This window comes from Arachis hypogaea, chromosome 12, assembly GCF_003086295.3.
Source record: "Arachis hypogaea cultivar Tifrunner chromosome 12, arahy.Tifrunner.gnm2.J5K5, whole genome shotgun sequence".
Taxonomy (NCBI): Eukaryota; Viridiplantae; Streptophyta; class Magnoliopsida; order Fabales; family Fabaceae; genus Arachis; species Arachis hypogaea.
Window position 1 is genome coordinate 116539972 of NC_092047.1, and position 19309 is coordinate 116559280.

Genomic DNA, 19309 nt, shown 5'->3' on the forward strand with positions numbered 1-19309 from the left:
TATAATTCTATAAATTGAAACTGACTTTCATAAAAAGTTATTTTGTTTAATTTTTCAGGTTGAAAACCTTTTTTAAAAGGATTTTCTTATCTTGTGTCATAACGAATATTATAAAAAAATATTTTAATATTATTTATTACAAAAATAATTTTTTTATGTTTTCAATATATTCAATATATTAAAAATATTAAAATATTTTTTATTGTATGTTTAACTAATGTTTTAATACACAGCATAACAAAATCCTTCTTAAAAAAATTAGTTTTATAAGAATAATAGGAATATATTTCAAAACAAATTTTTCAATATAGACATTAATTTTTATCAGAAAATCAAAGGAAAAAATGCTACTAACAGTGGCAAATTTTTTTTAAATATGAATAATTTTAATATTTTGTAAAATAATATTTTTAATTATAAAAATTGTTTTATAACAAAATTTAATTATAAAAATATTCTATAAAAGTCCACAACATCTAAATATATAATACATAATTTAAATTATTTTTTAAAAAATTCACTCAATAATTTAATTTAATATTAGAAAAAAAAATTCACTAACGGTTGCTGATTAGATTTTAAAATGGATGCAAGGAAAATAGGAAATTGTAGAGTCTGATTTCTGGTAGCCAACACGCACCGTCTGATTTTAGCCTGGTTGGCCACGTGTCTCACATGCACTGAGATGATGGAAGATGATGGAAGATGATCCTAACCTTTTCAATCTTCATTTCAGAATTCAAAAGACACGCACATTGTTGGGCAAGCTTGAGCTCTCTGAAGCAAAACCCAGCAAGGTGCAGAAGAAGAAAAAGGAGAATGGAAAAGGAGCAACAAGAAGTAAAGGTTTTAACTTTAACAACTGCCAACTTCACTTGGACCATTAACAACTTCTCTAGTCTGGTTACCTTCAGATTCATCTACTCCGACACCTTCTTCGTTGGCCCCTATTCCTGGTATGTACCTTCAAGGATAGCTTTTTCTTCTAAGCATTTCTGATTCTTTCAAAATATTACTTTTAACTTTTAATTTCATTTGATTTTGTTTCTAATCCACAAAGTTGAAAACTTTAACTGCTTACAATATAATATATGAGTGATTTTGCATGTATATAAATTCTGTTAGGCAGATAGCTATACAACGAAGTATCCCCTACATTTATTTACGAGGCTTATTGGTAGATCGATTGTATGCTGCCGACATTGATAATAATGTTCCTGTTGGACGGAGATCTCTTAACTTCAAGCTCTCTTTAGTTGATCAGCTTCAATGCAAATCCATGATAACAAAAGGTATCATTATATTCTTTGATGGATAAACTCTATTCATTACATGTGAGGTTTATATATAATTATTATTCCTTTGTCCTTTTGATAAGTCATCTAGCGGCATTTTTTCTTATCAAACTTTATTTTGACCTATGATTTGTGATTTTGCCAGAGAGTGGGAATATCAATATTCATCGGCCCAAAAAAGGAGTTGATGTTGTTTCCTTGAGAGTACTTTATTCAGACGCCAAAAACGGGTTTCTTGAAAACGACACGTGCATTGTTGTTGCTGAGGTTTCTGTCAATGATTTAGGACTTGATCATGATCAAAATCGCCCATGTTCACTTATGAAGTCCACAGCTTTATTTTGGGATTTCAGGGGATTATGCAAAATGGAGAAAGACTATGTTCAACTACTAGAGAAATCATGTTCAAAGTACCCTTCTCTTATTGAAAGCCATAGAAAGAGAAATAGGAGCCAAAGGTTCAATCAACTTTCATTCACAACATTAGGGAAACTCCTGCATTTTCTAAAGACTAAGAAAGTGAAGGACATGAAGAGTGATGATGCTTGTAAGGAGTTACAAGATTTATGGGATGAAGCTGAGATTAGATTTGATGATTTGAGTTGGTTGGAGCCACATGTTAAATCTGCTTTGAGCTATTTTGATAATGCAGCCAAGGTGGAAAAGCATGAGGGTCATGTGGTTGATTTGGAAGAAAAAATTAAGACCCTGAAAGCAGAGGCAATTGCTATAGATGCTGTTCTTGAAACAACAAAGAAAGAATTGGCAATGCTTGAAGAAGGTTTTGTAGAAATAGATTTGGATGATCAACTAGGATATGGATTACCCTAAACCCTAATTAAGATTAAGTTTATATATAAAGATATTTTTGTATTTTGCTTATATTACTAGCTAGATCTCTATCATTTTGTAAAATCCAGAACACTAATGTCTCTAGGAGTTTATAATAATTCTATTATCTAGTATTCTACTTTGGTCAATTATTGAATGTTTGTCAATTTATTTGGATGCTGGGGATTCTGCTCATCTCCCTGATGAGTGGATCCGAAATGCAAGATTCAAGTTGTCCCTAATTAATCAGATTGATGACAAAATGACAGAAACAAAAGGTATGTGATTGAATATTATCATCCATAACCATCTATCCCATTTTTGTGCTCTCATCATTTAACTATGTAGATAGGTAGTGTATTAATATATATTGATAATATCATGTTTATTTGAGAGTGTAAATAACTTGTATAAACATTTCAACTTATGAATATCATTGTGGATCATATACTGCTCTTCGCCACTTTAATTTTTCAGGAAGTTTTAATGTCGAATTCAACGGAAGCATTGTTACAACTGGTTATTATCAATCGTTTATGGCTTTAGACAAATTTCTTGACTCCAAAAATGGGTTTCTTGTAAACGACGCATGCATCATTGTTGATGAAGTTTTTCTCAATAACAACAATGCCTCACTTGGTAGAGAATTAATAGATTTTAAGGGTGTAGGAAAAATTGAAAGAGATTATGTTGAATTGGTAGAGAAAGCATGTTGAAATCACCCTTCTCTTATTCAAAGCCATCGAAATAGGAGCCAAAGGTTCATTGATTGGGGATTCACAGCTTTAGGAAGAGTGCTTCATTTTCTTAAGACTGAGAAAGTGAATGACATGAATGATGATGCTGCTTGTGAAGAGCTTCAAGATTTATGGGATGAAGTTGAGATGGCTAGATTTGATGATTTGACATGGCTTGAGCCTCATGTTAAATCAAAGGTTACTTGGAGAAAGAAGAGATGGTGACAAAGCTGAAAGAGTGTAGAGCTTGAAAGCAAACGTGGCTGCTGCAAAGGCTGATCTTGAAAGAGCAAAATTGCAATTGGCAATGGCTGAAAAAGGCTTTGTAAAGAGAGATTTGAACGAAGAATCAGTACGGTTGTTAACTAGGCTAGTCCGACCCATTTAGGTCCGGTTTGTTAATGTCCATTTTATTCACAGGACATAATTTTTTAGTACAATTGGTTAATGGGCTGGTCCTTTATCTTTTTATTTTATTTTTTAAAGAATATTATTTTTAAGTTAAAAATTTTAAATAAATAAATAATTTTTTTTAATTGATGGGTCGAATTTTTGTATCGGATTAAGAGAAATAAATAGTAGATTATGATAACTTTAGCTGAAAAAGGTTGCTATTTGATCGTTTCTTATATTTTGTCTTTCAAAAATATTTTTCTTATTTATTTAGATTTATTATTTGTAGTGACATTAACTTATGATAACTTTATATTGTTTTCCTTAAACTATTTCCCCTCCTCCCCTAAAATTTTTTTTTTCTTACTAGTTATTACTACAAAAATTAATCAATTGAAAGTTTCATCGTTGACAAATACAATTCAGATCAAAGTGTCAAAAAATACAAATTGAATTTATCAATATTAATAAGGGCAAAAAATTATATACGTTTTTATTAGGTTTGACAAGTTATAGCAGTAAACTACTACTTTCCATGTACTATTAAAATTCTGTCAATTTTGAATTACGAGAAACATAAAGTTTTTTTGAATTGTCTCCTTTGTCTCTCTCCTTGAGCTTCACTATTTTCCTGAATTTTTTGGCAAACAATACAAATTCATTTTCAGAATCACTGGAGTCATCATCCAAGGGGTTAGTCACAGATGTAAAAGCAATTCCTTTCTTTTTTGAATCTTTTTTTAAATAAGTGTTTTCCAAAGTAAGAAGATTTCCTCTCAAGTCATCATATGTCATGGAATCAAGACCACTACTCTCAGAAATAATTAATGCTTTTGTTTTCCACTCTTTTGTGAGACATTCTAACACTCTTCTCACTAGCACGGATTCAGGATACTTGATTCACATAGCATCCAAGCCGACAATGATGCTGTTGAAGCGCTCAAACAGTTCATCAATAGATTCTCCTTCCTTCATTGCAAACATTTCATACTCTCTGTTCAACATGTCTATCCTGATCTTCTTTATAATGGTGGTTCCTTCATGAGTCACTAGAAGTTTGTCCCAGATTTTCTTTGTCGTTGTGCATCATGATACCCGTCGGTATTCCTCGAAACTGATAGCACAGTTGAGTAAGTTGATGGCCTTGGCGTTGAGCTCAACCTTCTTTCTGTCTTCCTCAGTCCAGCTTGCTTCTGGTTTAGGAGTGACAACTCCTTCGACACTTGTAACGGTTGGATATTAAGGACCTTCCAGGATAATCTTTTAAAGTCTGTAGTCCACTGCTTGCACAAAGATCTTCATCATTTCCTTCCAATAGGTATAATTTTTTCCATTGAAAAGAGGAGGTCTGTTGTTTGATTGTCCTTCAGTCAGGTTGTAGGACACCAGATTTGAGCCACTGTTTTCTGCCATCAGGATCTTTTCTCCAAGCTGCAAAGCTTGATCTCTTTGAGACCAAGCTCTAATACCAATTGATGGTTATCAGTGGCTAAGAGAAGGGGGTTTGAATCTTAGCCCCCTTTTTTTTACTTGACAACGCTTGCTAGCCTTTAAAACTACTTCTGAAAACTTTTTGTCTTTTTATCTCGTAACCAGCCACGAGACTCTTTCTTTTGTCTCGTGCCCAGCCATGAGACTTTTCTTTTTGTCTCGTCAGTCAGCACGAGATATTTTTGGTTTTATTTCATGTACAGTAGAAACAGAAATGGAGTAGAAGAGAGAGAAAATCACACCCAGATATATCCTGGTTCAGCTGCTAAGTGCAGTGCAGCCTACATCCAGTTTCCATCACAACAATGATGGAATTTCACTATAATCCTTCTTGATTACGAACACCAATTCTCCTTAGGAACTACCTTTCCTATCTGGGACAAGTCAAGAATCTAAACCCCAATCCTGAACTTGACTAGGTCACTGCCAAGCTTTCAACTGTATAGTGCTAACCTAACTTACAAGGGAATTCCCACAGAATCATGAAATACAACACAGATGTACAAAGGAACTCTAAGGACATCTATGACTTTTTCTTTTAATTTTACACTCTCTGCCTTTTTTCGCTCTATGGCTTTTTCATACAAACCTTACTGTTTGCCTTTTTCCATGAGACTCAAGACATGATAAAATCAAACAGAAAAATACAAAATAAAGAACATTGAAGGAGAAGAAATTCTGTTAGCTTAGATAGCTCTAAGAACCCTGTGCTTTGCACTCTTACTCCTTGAATCAAACCCTGACTGTTCACCCTTACTTATAGGGAAAAGTATCCAAGGTTGAAACCAAGCAAACCAAGCCAATCTTCTTCTTCTTCAAACAGAACCGGTTCGGCCAGAGAGAGAGAAAAGATAACCCATGCAAAATCCAACATGCAATTACCTCTAGTTCTTCCTTGGTCACCAATCTTCATCAATCCGAACCCTTCATCCTTGCATTGCTCTCCAAGATGAACTTCTGGCCCTTGATGCTTCATGATGATAGCTTCATCTGCTCCAATCTCTGCCTCCTCCATCACGTAGCCACTGTAGCTACCTCCTGTGATGGTTGAGCAGAATTAGAGACAAGCTATCCCTCCAAGGATCTTCTTCTCTGACCGAAATCTTCTCTTCCATTTTTGGTATGGAGGAGCCAAGATCTCTTCACAAAATCTTACCACAAGTGAATGAGAATCTTAACCATAGCATACTTTTAGTTTTTTTTTTCTTGCCATCATTGTGATGGTCTTATAGCGTGCATCTTCATCTCTTCGGTGTCTAGCCATAGCCTCCATGCTTTATCTGTAATGATATGACCGAAGATAGAAGAAAGATGAGAGAGAAGATAGAGTTAGAAGAAAAGCAATTAGATGTAATTGAACAAATTAATTGAAATGAGATTGCTTTTACTTCCCTGAGTAGCGTGTAGCATTAAAGTCATCCATCAAATCAATGACAATTTCTCTCTCATAGTTCCCATGCATGTATTAACTTCACTTTAATAAAATTTGAATTCCACCACATGGTAAAAATTGAGATCCGTTGGAGGCAAAATATTTACTTTCCCTCAATAGGTTTCGGACCAAGCATTGGATCTTTGGTTTAATATGGGCTTAATGATGATGTTAATAGAAACTGACCTAATTAAACAATTTAGCCAACATTTATTTCATATAAGGCTGAATTTTGATTTCATACTGGGCTTTGGTTTTTCTTTTCTATTTGACCCAAGAAACAAAAATTTATTTCAACCATAATCTCATGAATTTAATACTAAGGCTGAAAATTGGTCTAATATAAATTTGCATTGCAAAATTATTTTAATCAATATATAAAAATTAAAATCAAAATAATAATCTTGCAATCAATCGCATTTATAATATTTGATCATCACTTAAATTAAAAATGAAATTTTCAAACTCATCAAATTAAATTATTTATCCAAATCAGTTCTGAACCGTATTACTAGGAATTGTGATAAACTTAGTCTAGTTTCTGGATTGACACTAGTTAACATACAATTTTATTTTATTCCTAAATCGCATTCACCACTCATCCAAATCCATAGCAACTCACATCTTCCATGCATATCATAATGCCATTTATTATCTCGACTATGACATGTGTATATCAAAATCAACTACAAAAATTAATTACCAGTATAAAATACATATTGAAATATTAATATATATTAAAAATAAATTAAACCACATATATATATTTATATAAAAATATATTAGTGACAGATTCTAATAGTTGATTTTAGTATAAGAATAACGTATTTTGTTATTACATTACATCTTAAAATAATGGTAGTAATTCATTTGATAAAAATTTTAATATAATAATTTTTCATCAAGAGAATTGCTTCCGTTTAAATTTAGTTTTGTCAATTTTTCAGGTGATTTCATCATCAACTTTTACGAAAGCTATGTTACAATTGGTAGTCCATCGTTCTTGGCTATGGACAAATTTCGTTACTCCAAAAATGGGTTTCTTGTAAACGACACATGCATCATTGTTGCCGAAGTTTCTCGCAATGACAATTCATTTGATAGTGAGTTAGGAAGTTTCAAGGGATTGTGCAAAATAGAGAAAGACTATGTTAAACTACTAAAGAAATCATGTTCAAAGTACTTTTCTCTTATTGAAAGCCATAGAAAGAGAAAAAGGAGCCAAATGTTCAATCAACTTTCATTCACAACATTAGGGAAACTCTTGCATTTTCTAAAGACTAAGAAAGTGAAGGACATGAAGAGTGATGATGCTTGTAAGGAGTTACAAGATTTATGGGATGAAGCTGAGATTAGATTTGATGATTTGAGTTTAGGGGTGAGCACGGGTAGCGGGTACCCAATTACTCGTCTAAATCTGAACCGAACCAATTAAATTGGTTCTGGAATCAACTGGTAATCGGGTCCAACCCGAACCAAACTGATAATCTTTATTAGTGATTGGTTCGGATATCGGTTCTGGGGTGCAGAACCCGAACCAACCCGCGAACCCGATCATATATTAATTAAATAAAAAAATAAAAAATATATATATAATTTTTCTATTAGACAAAGATTATTCACTATTAATATGTTTGGATTTTAATGAGTTTAGTTTTTAATGTATTTGGTATTTAACATGTTTGGATTATTTTTATTGATGTTATATGTTTATTGTACTTGTTGAATTTTTAAGATAAAAATTTAGTTTTTTTATATGAATTTCAAAGTTATCGAGTACCCAACTACCCGAACCGAACCAATCCATTCTTAATTGGTTTGGTTTGGTTCGAGTACATGTACAAAAAAACACAAATCCGAACCAAACCGAATCAATTATATTTTGATCGGTTCGATTCTAATTTTACCATGAACCCGAACCAAACCAACCCGTGCTCACCCCTATTTGAGTTGGTTGGAGCCACATGTTAAATCTGCTTTGAGCTATTTTCAGAATGCAACCAAAGTGGAAAAGCATGAGGTTAATGTGGTTGATTTGGAAGAAAAAGTTAATACCCTGAAAGCAGAGGCAATTGCTATAGATGCTGTTCTTGAAACAACAAAGAAAGAATTGGCAATGCTTGAAGAAGGTTTTGTAGAAGTAGATTTGGATGATCAACTAGGATATGGAATACCCTAAACCTTAATTAAGATTAAGATTATATATAAAGATATTTTTGTATTTTGCTTATATTACTAGCTAGGTCTCTCTCATTTTGTAAAATCAGAACACTAATGTCTCTAGGACTTTATAATAATTCTATTATCTAGTATTCTACTTTTGTCAATTATTGAATGTTTAGTAGTGTAACTTGTGTGCCGGATATAATAACTAATTTTTGTCCTATTACTTTTTTCTTATTACATCATAATTAAGAGAAATTTTTCCTTTAACTTTGTTTTCTCAAATAACTTTGTAAGCATTTTGTAGTGATGATGAAAATAAATAAGTCCATCGTATAGATGTAAATTATTAGACTAAATTTAATTTTGACACTATTGTACTATCATTTTAAATAATATGAGTGACTTCTTTTTTTTATTTATAAGATTCCAAATAATTCCTATAGATAGATAGATCAATACATAAATTAAAAATAACAAAAAAAAATCTTTTCCAATTTGAAAATAAAAAATTGTTAGAAAAAAAATTGGGAATCCTTTCCACAATATTCTTAAGCAAAATTTCATACAAGTAAACATGGCCTTGATAATATTAATACACTATATACATAGTTAAATGAGGAGGGAATGAAAATGGGATATATAGTTATGGATGATAATATTCGTACACATGCCTCTTGTTTTTGAAAAACATTATTTAGGAGTTTAATGGTTTTTTTAGTTAAAGCAAAAAATTTAGAAAATCACAAAATTGAAAAAAAAAATGTTGGTCACTTATTACTTGTCTTCGTCTTTGTTTCCGTCGTTATGCAATCAACATGATTAATTAAGGACAACTTGAAGCTTGGATAATTTGGGATCCAGTAAGAAAGATCATCCGAATTCACAGCAGCAAAATAAATTGACAATCCTTCTTCGAATTATTCGTCCTCTTCGTCATCACCTTCACGATATAACCTAAGGTAAATCTCCATCGAGATTGACGTCGTGCACCAAAATCGTTCCTAAAATTTTAATTGCACCAATTATGTTTTGACATTAAAAAAATTGCACCATAGTAGTTCCTGACACAGACATTTGGTGACACGTGTCACCTCATAATTTAACCACGTGTAATGGTATGATGACGTGTCGGTCAACGACACGTGGCATGCTGACGTGAATGAGTATGCCACGTGTCACAATGCTATTTTGTCACGTGTCGCAATGCTATTTGTCCATGTGTCATCCACTATGTCATCGTTATATGTGCATCAAAATGGTCCCTTACTTTGCATCAAATGACTCATTTTAGTCCCTGAATTTAAATGTCGTGCACTAAATTAGTCCCTTCATCAGTTTTTTCTCATTTTTTTATAAATTTAAAATTTTCAATATTTTTTTATACACTAATTTTAATTATATTTTTTATTATACATATTTTATAATAAATTTTTTAATTAATAATGTTAACTTGTATCATTAGAGTACATGTTAACTAAAACCAAAATTTTATTATTGTCTCTTGTGTTTATTTGTAGCTGTTTTAAAACTGTTCAAGTCATTGTAGGGGTGTGCATGGTTCAGTTTTTCCATAAACTGAACTGAAACTGCATTAAACCATTTTAAATGGTTTAAAAACTGAACCAAACTGCTTTGTCATATAAGAAACTGGTTTTAAACCAGTTTATAATACAGTGCACCAGTTTAAACCAGTTCATAAAAATAAAACTGGTTTTAATTAAAAAAACCAGTTTAAACTGGTTTATGCCTAAAACTAGTTTTCACACCCTCTCTCTCCCTCTCTTCCTTTCCTCTCTCTTTCTCTCTCTCTCTCTCTCTCCTTCCTTTCTCTCTCTCTCTCCTCTTTTCTCTCCCTTCCCCTCTCTCTTTCCTACCCTCCTCTCTCTCTCTCTCCTCTCTCTCCTACCCCCTTCTCTCTCCCTCCTCTTTCTCTCCCCTTCCCCTCTCTCTCTCCCCCTCTTTCTCCCCCTTCCTCTCTCTCTCTCCTTCCCCTCTCTCTCTCTCTCCCTCCTTTTCTCTCCCTTCCCCTCTCTCTCTCCTACACTCCCCTCTCTCTCTCCCCCTTCTCCTCTCTCTCTCCCCATTTTCCCATTCTCTCTCCCTTCTCCTCTCTCTCTCTCCTTTCTCTCTCCTACCCCCCTCTCTCTCTCTCTCCCTCTCTCTCCCCCCTTTCCCACTCTCTCCCTTCTCCTCTCTCTCTCTCTCCCTTTCCTTTCTCTCTCTCTCTCTCCCCCTTCCTCTCTCTATCCCCCCTCTCTCTCCCTCTCTCTCTCTCCCCCTTTCTCTCTCCTCCCTTTCTCTTTCTCTCTCTCTCTCTCCCTTCTACTTTCTCTCTCCCCTCTCTCTCTCTCCTTTGCCTCTCTCTCTCCCTCTCCCTTCCCGTCTCTCTTCCTCTCTCTCCTCTTTTTCCCCCTCTCTCCCTTCTCTCTCTGTCCCCCTCTCTCTCTCCTCTTTGTCTCCCTCCATTCTCTCTCTCTCTCCCTCTCTCTCTCTATCTCTCTCTCTCTCTCCGTCTCTCTTCCTATCTCTCTCTCTCCTTTCCCTCTCTCTCTCCCTCTCCCTTCCCGTCTCTCTTCCTCTCTCTCTCCTCCTCTTTCTCCCTCTCCTCTCTCTCCCTCTCTATTCCCCTTTCTTTCTCTCTCTCTCCTCTCCCTCCCTCTCTCCCCCACCCATCTCTCTCTCTCTCTCTCTCTCTCTCCTTTCCCTCCTCTCCCACTCTTTCCCAATTCCTTCCTCTCTCTCTCTCGTGCCTTCTCTCTTCTTCTTCTTCTTCTTCTTCTTCTTCTTCTTCTTCTTCTTCTCTCTCTCTCTCTCTCTCTCTCTCTCTCTCCTTTTCCTCGCTCTCACTTTTTTTCTCTCTCTCTCCCCCTCTTTCTTCCTCTCTCTCTCTCCTTCTCCTCTTTCTTACCCTCCTCTCTCTCTCTCTCTTTTTTCTCTTGCTCTCTCTCCATGTCTTTCCTTTTTCTCCCCTCTCCCTTGCTCTCCCTCCCTTCCCCTTCTCTCTCTCTCTCTCCCATTTTGTTTCTCTCTCTCTCTTCCTCTTTTCTCTCTCCCTCCCATTTTGTTTCTCTCTCTCTCTCCTCTCCCTCCTTTCTCTCTCTCCCTCCCATTTTGTTTCTCTCTCTCTCTCCTTTTTTTCCTTTTCTCTCTTTCTCTCTCCTATTTCTCTCTCTCCCTTCCCTTATTTCTCTCTCCTCTTCTCTCTCTTTCTTCGCCCTCCTCTCTCTCTTTCTCCTCTTTCTTTCCTTCCCTTCCTTTCTCTCTTTTCTCTTTCTCTCTCAACCTTCTCTCACTCTATATCCCTCTTCTCTCTCTCCTCCTCTTTTCTCCAAAATAAGAGAGAGAGAGAAGGTTGAGAGAGAAAGAGAAGAGGGGGAGAAGAGAGAAAGAGAGAGAGAGAGAAAGAGGAAGAGAGAAGGGAGAAAGAGAGAGAGAAGAGAGAAAGAGAGAGAGAAGAGAGAAAGAGAGAGAGGGATATAGAGTGAGAGAAGGTTGAGAGAGAAAGAGAAAAGAGAGAAAGGAAGGGAAGGAAAGAAAGAGGAGAAAGAGAGAAAGGAGGGCGAAGAAAGAGAGAGAAGAGGAGAGAGAAATAAGGGAAGCGGGAGAGAGAAATAGGAGAGAGAAAGAGAGAAAAGGAAAAAAAGGAGAGAGAGAGAGAAAGAGGAAGAGAGAATGGAGGGAGAGAGAGAGAAAGGAGGGAGAGGAGAGATATAAAGAAAATGGGAGAGGGAAAAGAGGGAGAGAGAGAAACAAAATGGGAGAGAGAGAGAGAGAAAAGAGGAAGAGAGAGAGAAACAAAATGGGGGAGAGAGAGAGAGAGAGAGAGAGAGAGAAGGGGGAAGGGAGGGAGAGCAAGGGAGAGGGGAGAAAAAGAAAAGACATGGAGAGAGAGCGAGAGGAAAAAGAGAGAGAGAGAGAGGAGGGTAAGAAAGAGGAGAAGGAGAGAGAGAGAGAGGAAGAAAGAGGGGAGAGAGAGAGGAGGGAGAGCAGAGAGAGAGAGAAAAAAGGGGAGAGCGATGAAAAGGAGGGAGAGAGAGAGAGAGAGAAGAAGAAGAAGAAGAGAGAAGGGACGAGAGAGAGAGAGGAAGGAATTAGGAAAAAGTGGGAGAGGAGGGAAAGGAGAGAGAGAGAGAGAAAGAAAGGGGAAGAGAGAGGGAGAGAGAGGAGAGGGAGAAAGAGGAGGAGAGAGAGAGGAAGAGAGACGGGAAGGGAGAGGGAGAGAAAGAGATGGAAAGGAGAGAGAGAAGGGAGAGAGAGATAGGAAGAGAGACAGAGAGAGAGAGATAGAGAGATAGAGAGAATGGAGAGAGAGAGGAGGGAGACAAAGAGGAGAGAGAGAGGGGGGAAAGAGAGAGAGAAGGGAGAGAGGGGGAAAAAAGAGGAGAGAGAGAGAGGAAGAGAGACGGAAAGGGAGAGGGAGAGAGAGGCAAAGGAGAGAGAGAGAGAGAGAGAAGGGAGAGGAGAGAGAGAGGAGAGGAAAAAAGAGGAGAGAGAGAGAGAGAGAGAGAGAGGAGAGAAGAGAGGGAGACAAAGAGGAGAGAGATAGAGAGGAGGGAGAGGAGAGAGAGAGGAGAGGAAAAAAGAGGAAAGAGAGAGAGAGAGAGAGAGAGAGAGAGAAAGAGAGGAGAGAGGAGAGAGGAGAGAGAGAGGATGGAGAGAGAGAGAGGAGAGAGAGGAGGGAGACAAAGAGGAGAGAGATAGAGAGGAGGGGGAAAGAGAGAGAGAAGGGAGAGAGGGGGAGAAAGAGGAGAGAGAAGGGAAAGAGGGGGGAGAAAGAGGAGAGAGAGAGGAAGGGGAGAGAGAAAGTGAAAGGAGAGAGAGAGAGAGAGTATGTAAAAACTAATTTTAGAGTTTAAATAAAACCAGTTTTAATTTGGTTTAAAACTAATCTGAACCATAAAAACTGGTTTTTAATAAACTAGTTTTCATAAAAACTATGGTTTCAGTTCAGTTTTTTATTTAAAAAAACTGCTTTATTTAAAACAGTTTTAGTTCAGTTTCAATTCAGTTCAGTGAAACCAGTTTTTTTGCACACCCCTAAGTCATTGTTACAATAAGTACTTATATTGATTAATAGTGTAATATATGAAAAAGTCGCCTAACTAAGGGCCTGTTCGGATAGGTTCATAAGTGACTTTTTTAACTTTTAATTTATGAAAATGTATAGTATTAATGTCTGGTACAATTTTCAAAATCAAATTTCAACTTTCTAAAAAATTATTTTAGTGCTTAGAGAGAAGTTAAAAAAATGAATTCTCTCATAATAAATTTTTTTTATCACTTTTTTCTTAAAATAAACACTTTTAGAACTAAAAAACCAAATACAAAATAACTTATTTATAAGTTACTTTTAATATAAGCATTTATTGTTTAAGCTATTTTTTCAACAGTAACTTAATTAAGTTGTTTACCCAAACTAGGCCTAAGTTATAGATAAAATGAATTATTATAATCGACAGTATAAATCTATCTTATTAATTTAGTGAGAAGTTAATTATATGGAAAATCGGATATTCTTAAAATGGATGGGAATAATGAATTTATATTAATTAATAAGTGTCTTATCAAGTATTCCTAAAATATTTATTAAAGTGTTAAATATTAAAAAAAATGTATTAATTATTATACTCTTAACTTACACTCTTTATTAAATCAATATCAATATGTCACATAATTTTTTTAATAAAATATTATAGAAAAAATTGTATAATTAAAACTAATATTTTAAAAATATTATATAAAAACACTTGTATTTAAAAAACTTGTGAAAATATAAAATTAAAATTAGTGTATTCAAATATATAATGAGAATTTTAAATTTATAAAAAAAAATGAGAAAAAACTAATGAAAGAACTAATTTGGTGCATGACATTCAATTTCAGGGACTAAAATGAGTCATTTGATGCAAAATAAGGGACCAATTTGGTGCACATGTAAGATGATATAGTGGATGACACGTGGACAAATAGCATTGCGACATGTGGCATATCTAACACATGGCAAAATAGCATTGTGACACGTGGCTAAACCATGAGGTGACACATGTCACCAAATGTCCACGTCATCAAACCACGTCAGCGCGTCGTTAACAGAAAACGAGTCAGAGACTACTATGGTGCAATTTTTTTAATCTCAGAGACGTAATTGGTGTAATTAAAATTTCAGAGACGATTTTGGTGCATGACGTCAATCTCGGAGACCACTATGGGATTTACTCTATAACAATATCCTCCTAAACATGATTATAATAAAAATTAAAGCACTCAAAATATAAAAGTAGGAGTTAATTATTCAATTGCAACCACCATACCTATTAAACAATGTAGCAAAGAGAATGCCTATTAGGCTATTAGTGAATAAAACATTCTCTTTGGTACATTGTTTTATCAGTGGTAGAGAGTTAATAGATTTCAAGGGTGTGCCTATTAATTTCTAGCTTCTAATGTTTGTTTTCTAATGAAATTACGCCAAACTTGCATTGCTATTTGATAGTTTCTTGTGATGTTATCATTCAAAATGATCTTCTGTAATTAATTAATTTTTTTAAATGGCATTAACTTATGATAACTTTGTATTGGTTTCATTAAACTAACAATTTCATTAATCAATTTGTAGTTAAGTGTTTCTTGTGTTACACGTGCAGAATTGTTGCTGAGGATTTTAGTGAAAGAGGGAGAAGGTTTTGTAATTAGATATATGAATGATGAACTAGCATGCCAAATACTCTAAGATAGTATAATATATCTTGTTATTAATTAACCCTCGTTATATTGTAATATTATAATGTTATTATACATGCTTTATATCACATTTTTCATCCCCTCTCTCTCTCTATAGTTCCTCCCAACCTAAGAAAATAAATGTGTATAAAAGTATAATATTTGAAAAAATAACTTAAAAAAAAAAAAGTAATACAAGCATATGGTGGCGTGTCTTGGAGGAAATGGAAATTGTACAATCAGATTTCTGGTGGTCAACAATCACCGTCTGATTTTTGGTTGGTTGGCCACGTGTCACCGAGATATGGAAGATGAGACTCACTTTGACTCGCCTATCTTCATTTCAGAATTGAGAAGACACGCACATTGTTGGGCAAGCTTGAGCTTTCTGAAGCAGATGCAGAACTCAGAAAGGTGCAGAAGAAGAAAAAGGAGAATGGAAAAGGAGCAACCAGAAGTAAAGGTTTTAACAACCGGCAAGTTCACATGGACCATTAACAACTTCTCTAGTAAGTTCTTCAATCACTACTACTCCCACACCTTCTTCGTCGGCCCCTATTCCTGGTATGTACTTACAACGATACCTTTTCTTCAAAGCATTTCTCATTCTTTCAAAATATTACTTTTAACTTTTTATTTCATTTTATTTTGTTTCTAATGTTTTGGATTTGTCAAAAATATTCTGGACCTTGACTCCACCAAGTTGAAAACTTTAACTGCTTACAATATGAGTGATTTTGCATGTGTACTTAATTATATAAATTCTGTTACCTTTGGATTCTTTTAGGCAGATGGCTATTTCAGGTATCCCCAACATTTATTTACGAGTCTTATTGGTAGATCGATTGTATGCTGGGGACATTGATAATGTTCCTGTTGGATGGAGATCTCTTAACTTCAAGCTCTCTTTAGTTGATCAGCTTCAAGGCAAATCCACAATAATAAATGGTATCATTATATTCTTTGATGGATAAACTATATTCATTGCATGTGACATTTATATATGCAAAAACTTTATTTTGACCTATGATTTGTGATTTTGACAGAGAGTGAGAATATCAATATTCATCAGCTCAAAAAAGGAGTTGCTGTTGTTTCCTTGAGAGTACTTTCAGGCATGGTTTCTGACCCCAAAAACGGGTTTCTTGTAAAGGACACGTGCATTGTTGTTGCTGAGGTTTCTGTCAATGATTTAGGACTTGATCATGATCAAAATCACCCATGTTCAGTTATGAAGTCCACAGCTTTATTTTTGGATTTCAGGGGACTATGCAAAATGGAGGAAGACTATGTTAAACTACTAGAGAAATCATGTTCAAAGTACCCTTCTCTTATTGAAAGCCATAGAAAGAGAAAAAGGAGCCAAAGGTTCAATCAACTTTCATTCACAACATTAGGGAAACTCTTGCATTTTCTAAAGACTAAGAAAGTGAAGGACATGAAGAGTGATGATGCTTGTAAGGAGTTACAAGATTTATGGGATGAAGCTGAGATTAGATTTGATGATTTGAGTTGGTTGGAGCCACACGTTAAATCTGCTTTGAGCTATTTTGAGAATGCAGCCAAGGTGGAAAAGCTTAAGGCTAATGTGGTTAATTTAGAAGAAAAAGCTAAGATCCTGAAAGCAGAGGCAATTGCTATAGATGCTGATCTTGAAACAACAAAGGAAGAATTGGCAAAGGCTGAAGAACGTTTTGTAGCAAGAGATTTGGATGATCAATTAGGATCTGGAATAATACCCTAAACCCTTATTTAGATTAAGATTATATATTATATATAAATATCTTTTTGTTTTCTGCTTACTATCTAGATCTCTATCATTCTGGAAAATCCAGAACACTAATGTCTCTAGGACTTTATAATAATTCTATTATCTAGTACCTGTTTAGTCCGTGGGCTAGTGTCACAGCCCAAAATGAACCATGACCGGCGCTCAAGGAAACAGTTCCATAACAAGCCTATCAGACTCAAATATAAATTAAATAAGAAAATTACAAATATTTTTAAATAAATTTACAGTTTTTAAAATGAATAATTACATATTTTTAATAAAAGGTAAAATAAGTAAATATGGATGAATCCTGCCTGTGACATATGGAGCATATGACGTCTAAGAACTCAACAAAAATGAAGTACCAATTGCAGATCATTACTCTTGAATGGAAGGCTCACACATTCAAGTATTTGTTCCTTAAAAATATTTTTTTTAAAAAAAGGGTGAGTTTTGCAACTCAGTGACTAGACAATATATCTATAATCCACATGAGACCATATAAACATTATCATAAAAATAATTTTAGTTAGAAAATAATAATTTATACGAATATGTGAATCAATAAGGGAGTTCTCATACAGAAATCAAATCAAATAATCCACACTTGCGTGGCTCCACCTCTAAGGGTAGCCCTTTCCTCTCGTGTGTCCTAACAGAATAACAGATCTAACGTGTGACCTACACGTTAGGCTAGCAACACCCCTGCTAGCTGGAGTCTGAGTTAGATGCATCTAAGTTAACGTCATAACCGCCGTTAACTACGGTTTTCTAATAGGAGCCTCCCAAACCAATTCAAAACATATAATTTCAAATACAACAAATCCTTGATCTTTCAAATATATAAGATATCGAATCAAATCAAATCAAATCAAATCATGTTATACTTTCTCATCAGAAATCTTTCCAATCATACTTTTTTTTTATCATAAGAAATTTCAAACATATTTCACAATATTTAAAGTGAGTACTAACAAATACTTCAATGCTTCAAAAATATATTTTCAAGTAAAATTGAACATTTTAGAATAATACAAAACTTCCTAAAAAATATATAGTCTCATGTATAGTTCTGAAAGTATAAACTTCATGAAAACGAATTATTTAAATAAATCAATTATACTAATCAATTTAAAACCATTCAAGGCAAATATAGTGAGTATAGTTCAAAGATCATACTAGTTATTGGTCAAAATAATTATAGATGTACAATCAAACAATTATAAATGTAAGATCTACTCACAACATGGTCCTAAGGGACCGAAGAGGCCGAACTCAGGTGCCAAATTAAAAGGGTACGAAAGAGCGCGAAACTTGAACTGGGACAGTGCAGCAACTTCAATTCTTACGATAGCAACAATGGCCACAACACCAGCCAAAGGCAGTAGATTCAAATCGAATGAAAGACAAATACAAATATAGTTCTGAAAATCCAAAACAGAATAGAGGCCAAAAATAAATCAGAATAAAAGCAAGACAGAGAAACGAAATGGCGGCAGAGATAAGGTGAAATTGGAACAGATCAAGGGAAGAAACTAGACCAGAACAGTGGCAAGACAGTGTTGCCGGCAAGTTTGGAAGTTGTAGCATGTTTTCCGGCAACAATAAGAGCTACACTGGTGAAGCAAAACAGTAGTGTCATTAGATCTTCTCCTCCAGCAGTGGCATCAGTAACTCCAACGAAAACAGGGAGGCCAGGGGTCAGCCACGGTGGAGCAAGTTAGAGGATGAAGTAGCTCTAGTGCACCAGCGGTAAGTTCCAGCGACGGCAACAGCAGAAACCTCCATCATCACCTCCTCTCACGACTGCCACCCTCCTTCCCTCCATCTTGTAGCTCTCTCACCCTCTCTTCGTACTCTGCGCTTTCCGCTGCAACGACAAGGTCTCCCTCCAACGGCGATTTCTTCGGCGGCAACGACGGCAAGGCAGCGCGACAGCGAGCTGAATGCGGTTGCGCGAGACGGGTACGGTGGCGGCGTGACGGCAAGTTGGATACGGTGAGGCGCGACACCGGTGCAGTAACCCTCTCCCTCCTCCTCTCCTTCACTCTCTCGATCTCCATCTTTCTTTTTTTTTTTTTCTTTTCTCAGCTCGTGGGTGTGTGCTGTGAGGAAGAGGGTGTGGGGGAGTGTGTGTGCGGCAGTGAGAGGTGAGTGAGTATGTTAGAAGAGGGTTAGGGTTTGGTTTGAAAAAAAAAGGGAAATAAGGGTATTGTAGGGATTTTACAGCTAGTCCGTTTAATCCGTCATTTTTGCGGGTTAATCGGACTTAGCTCGTTTAATCCGAAATTTAAACGGGCTTAATTTTAGAGGTAAAATCTATCCATATAAAAATGGACAAACAAACAGGTCTGATGGATTTGATCCATTTTAACGGCGTTAAGAATTAGGTATAATGGAATACCCTAGCTATAATACAATTAAAATGATACAAATTATGGACTTTTGTTTTGGCGCACTATATATCTTGGTT

General features: G+C 35.3%; 2 protein-coding genes across 2 annotated transcripts; both read left to right on the plus strand.

Annotated features, from left to right (window-relative positions):
- The first annotated feature begins 639 nt into the window (after window positions 1-639).
- On the plus strand, window positions 640-2268 carry LOC112729461 (uncharacterized). The gene is made up of 3 exons (XM_025779647.3): window positions 640-956; window positions 1126-1292; window positions 1441-2268. Exons 1-3 carry the CDS (start codon window positions 706-708, stop codon window positions 2124-2126), a joined length of 1104 nt encoding a protein of 367 aa, XP_025635432.2. The 5' UTR covers window positions 640-705; the 3' UTR covers window positions 2127-2268.
- A 12942-nt stretch (window positions 2269-15210) lies between these two features.
- Window positions 15211-16867, plus strand: LOC112728607 (uncharacterized). The gene is made up of 3 exons (XM_025778823.3): window positions 15211-15629; window positions 15853-16013; window positions 16112-16867. The coding sequence occupies exons 1-3, from the start codon at window positions 15268-15270 to the stop codon at window positions 16807-16809; spliced, it is 1221 nt and encodes a 406-aa protein (XP_025634608.1). The 5' UTR covers window positions 15211-15267; the 3' UTR covers window positions 16810-16867.
- Window positions 16868-19309: the final 2442 nt, after the last annotated feature.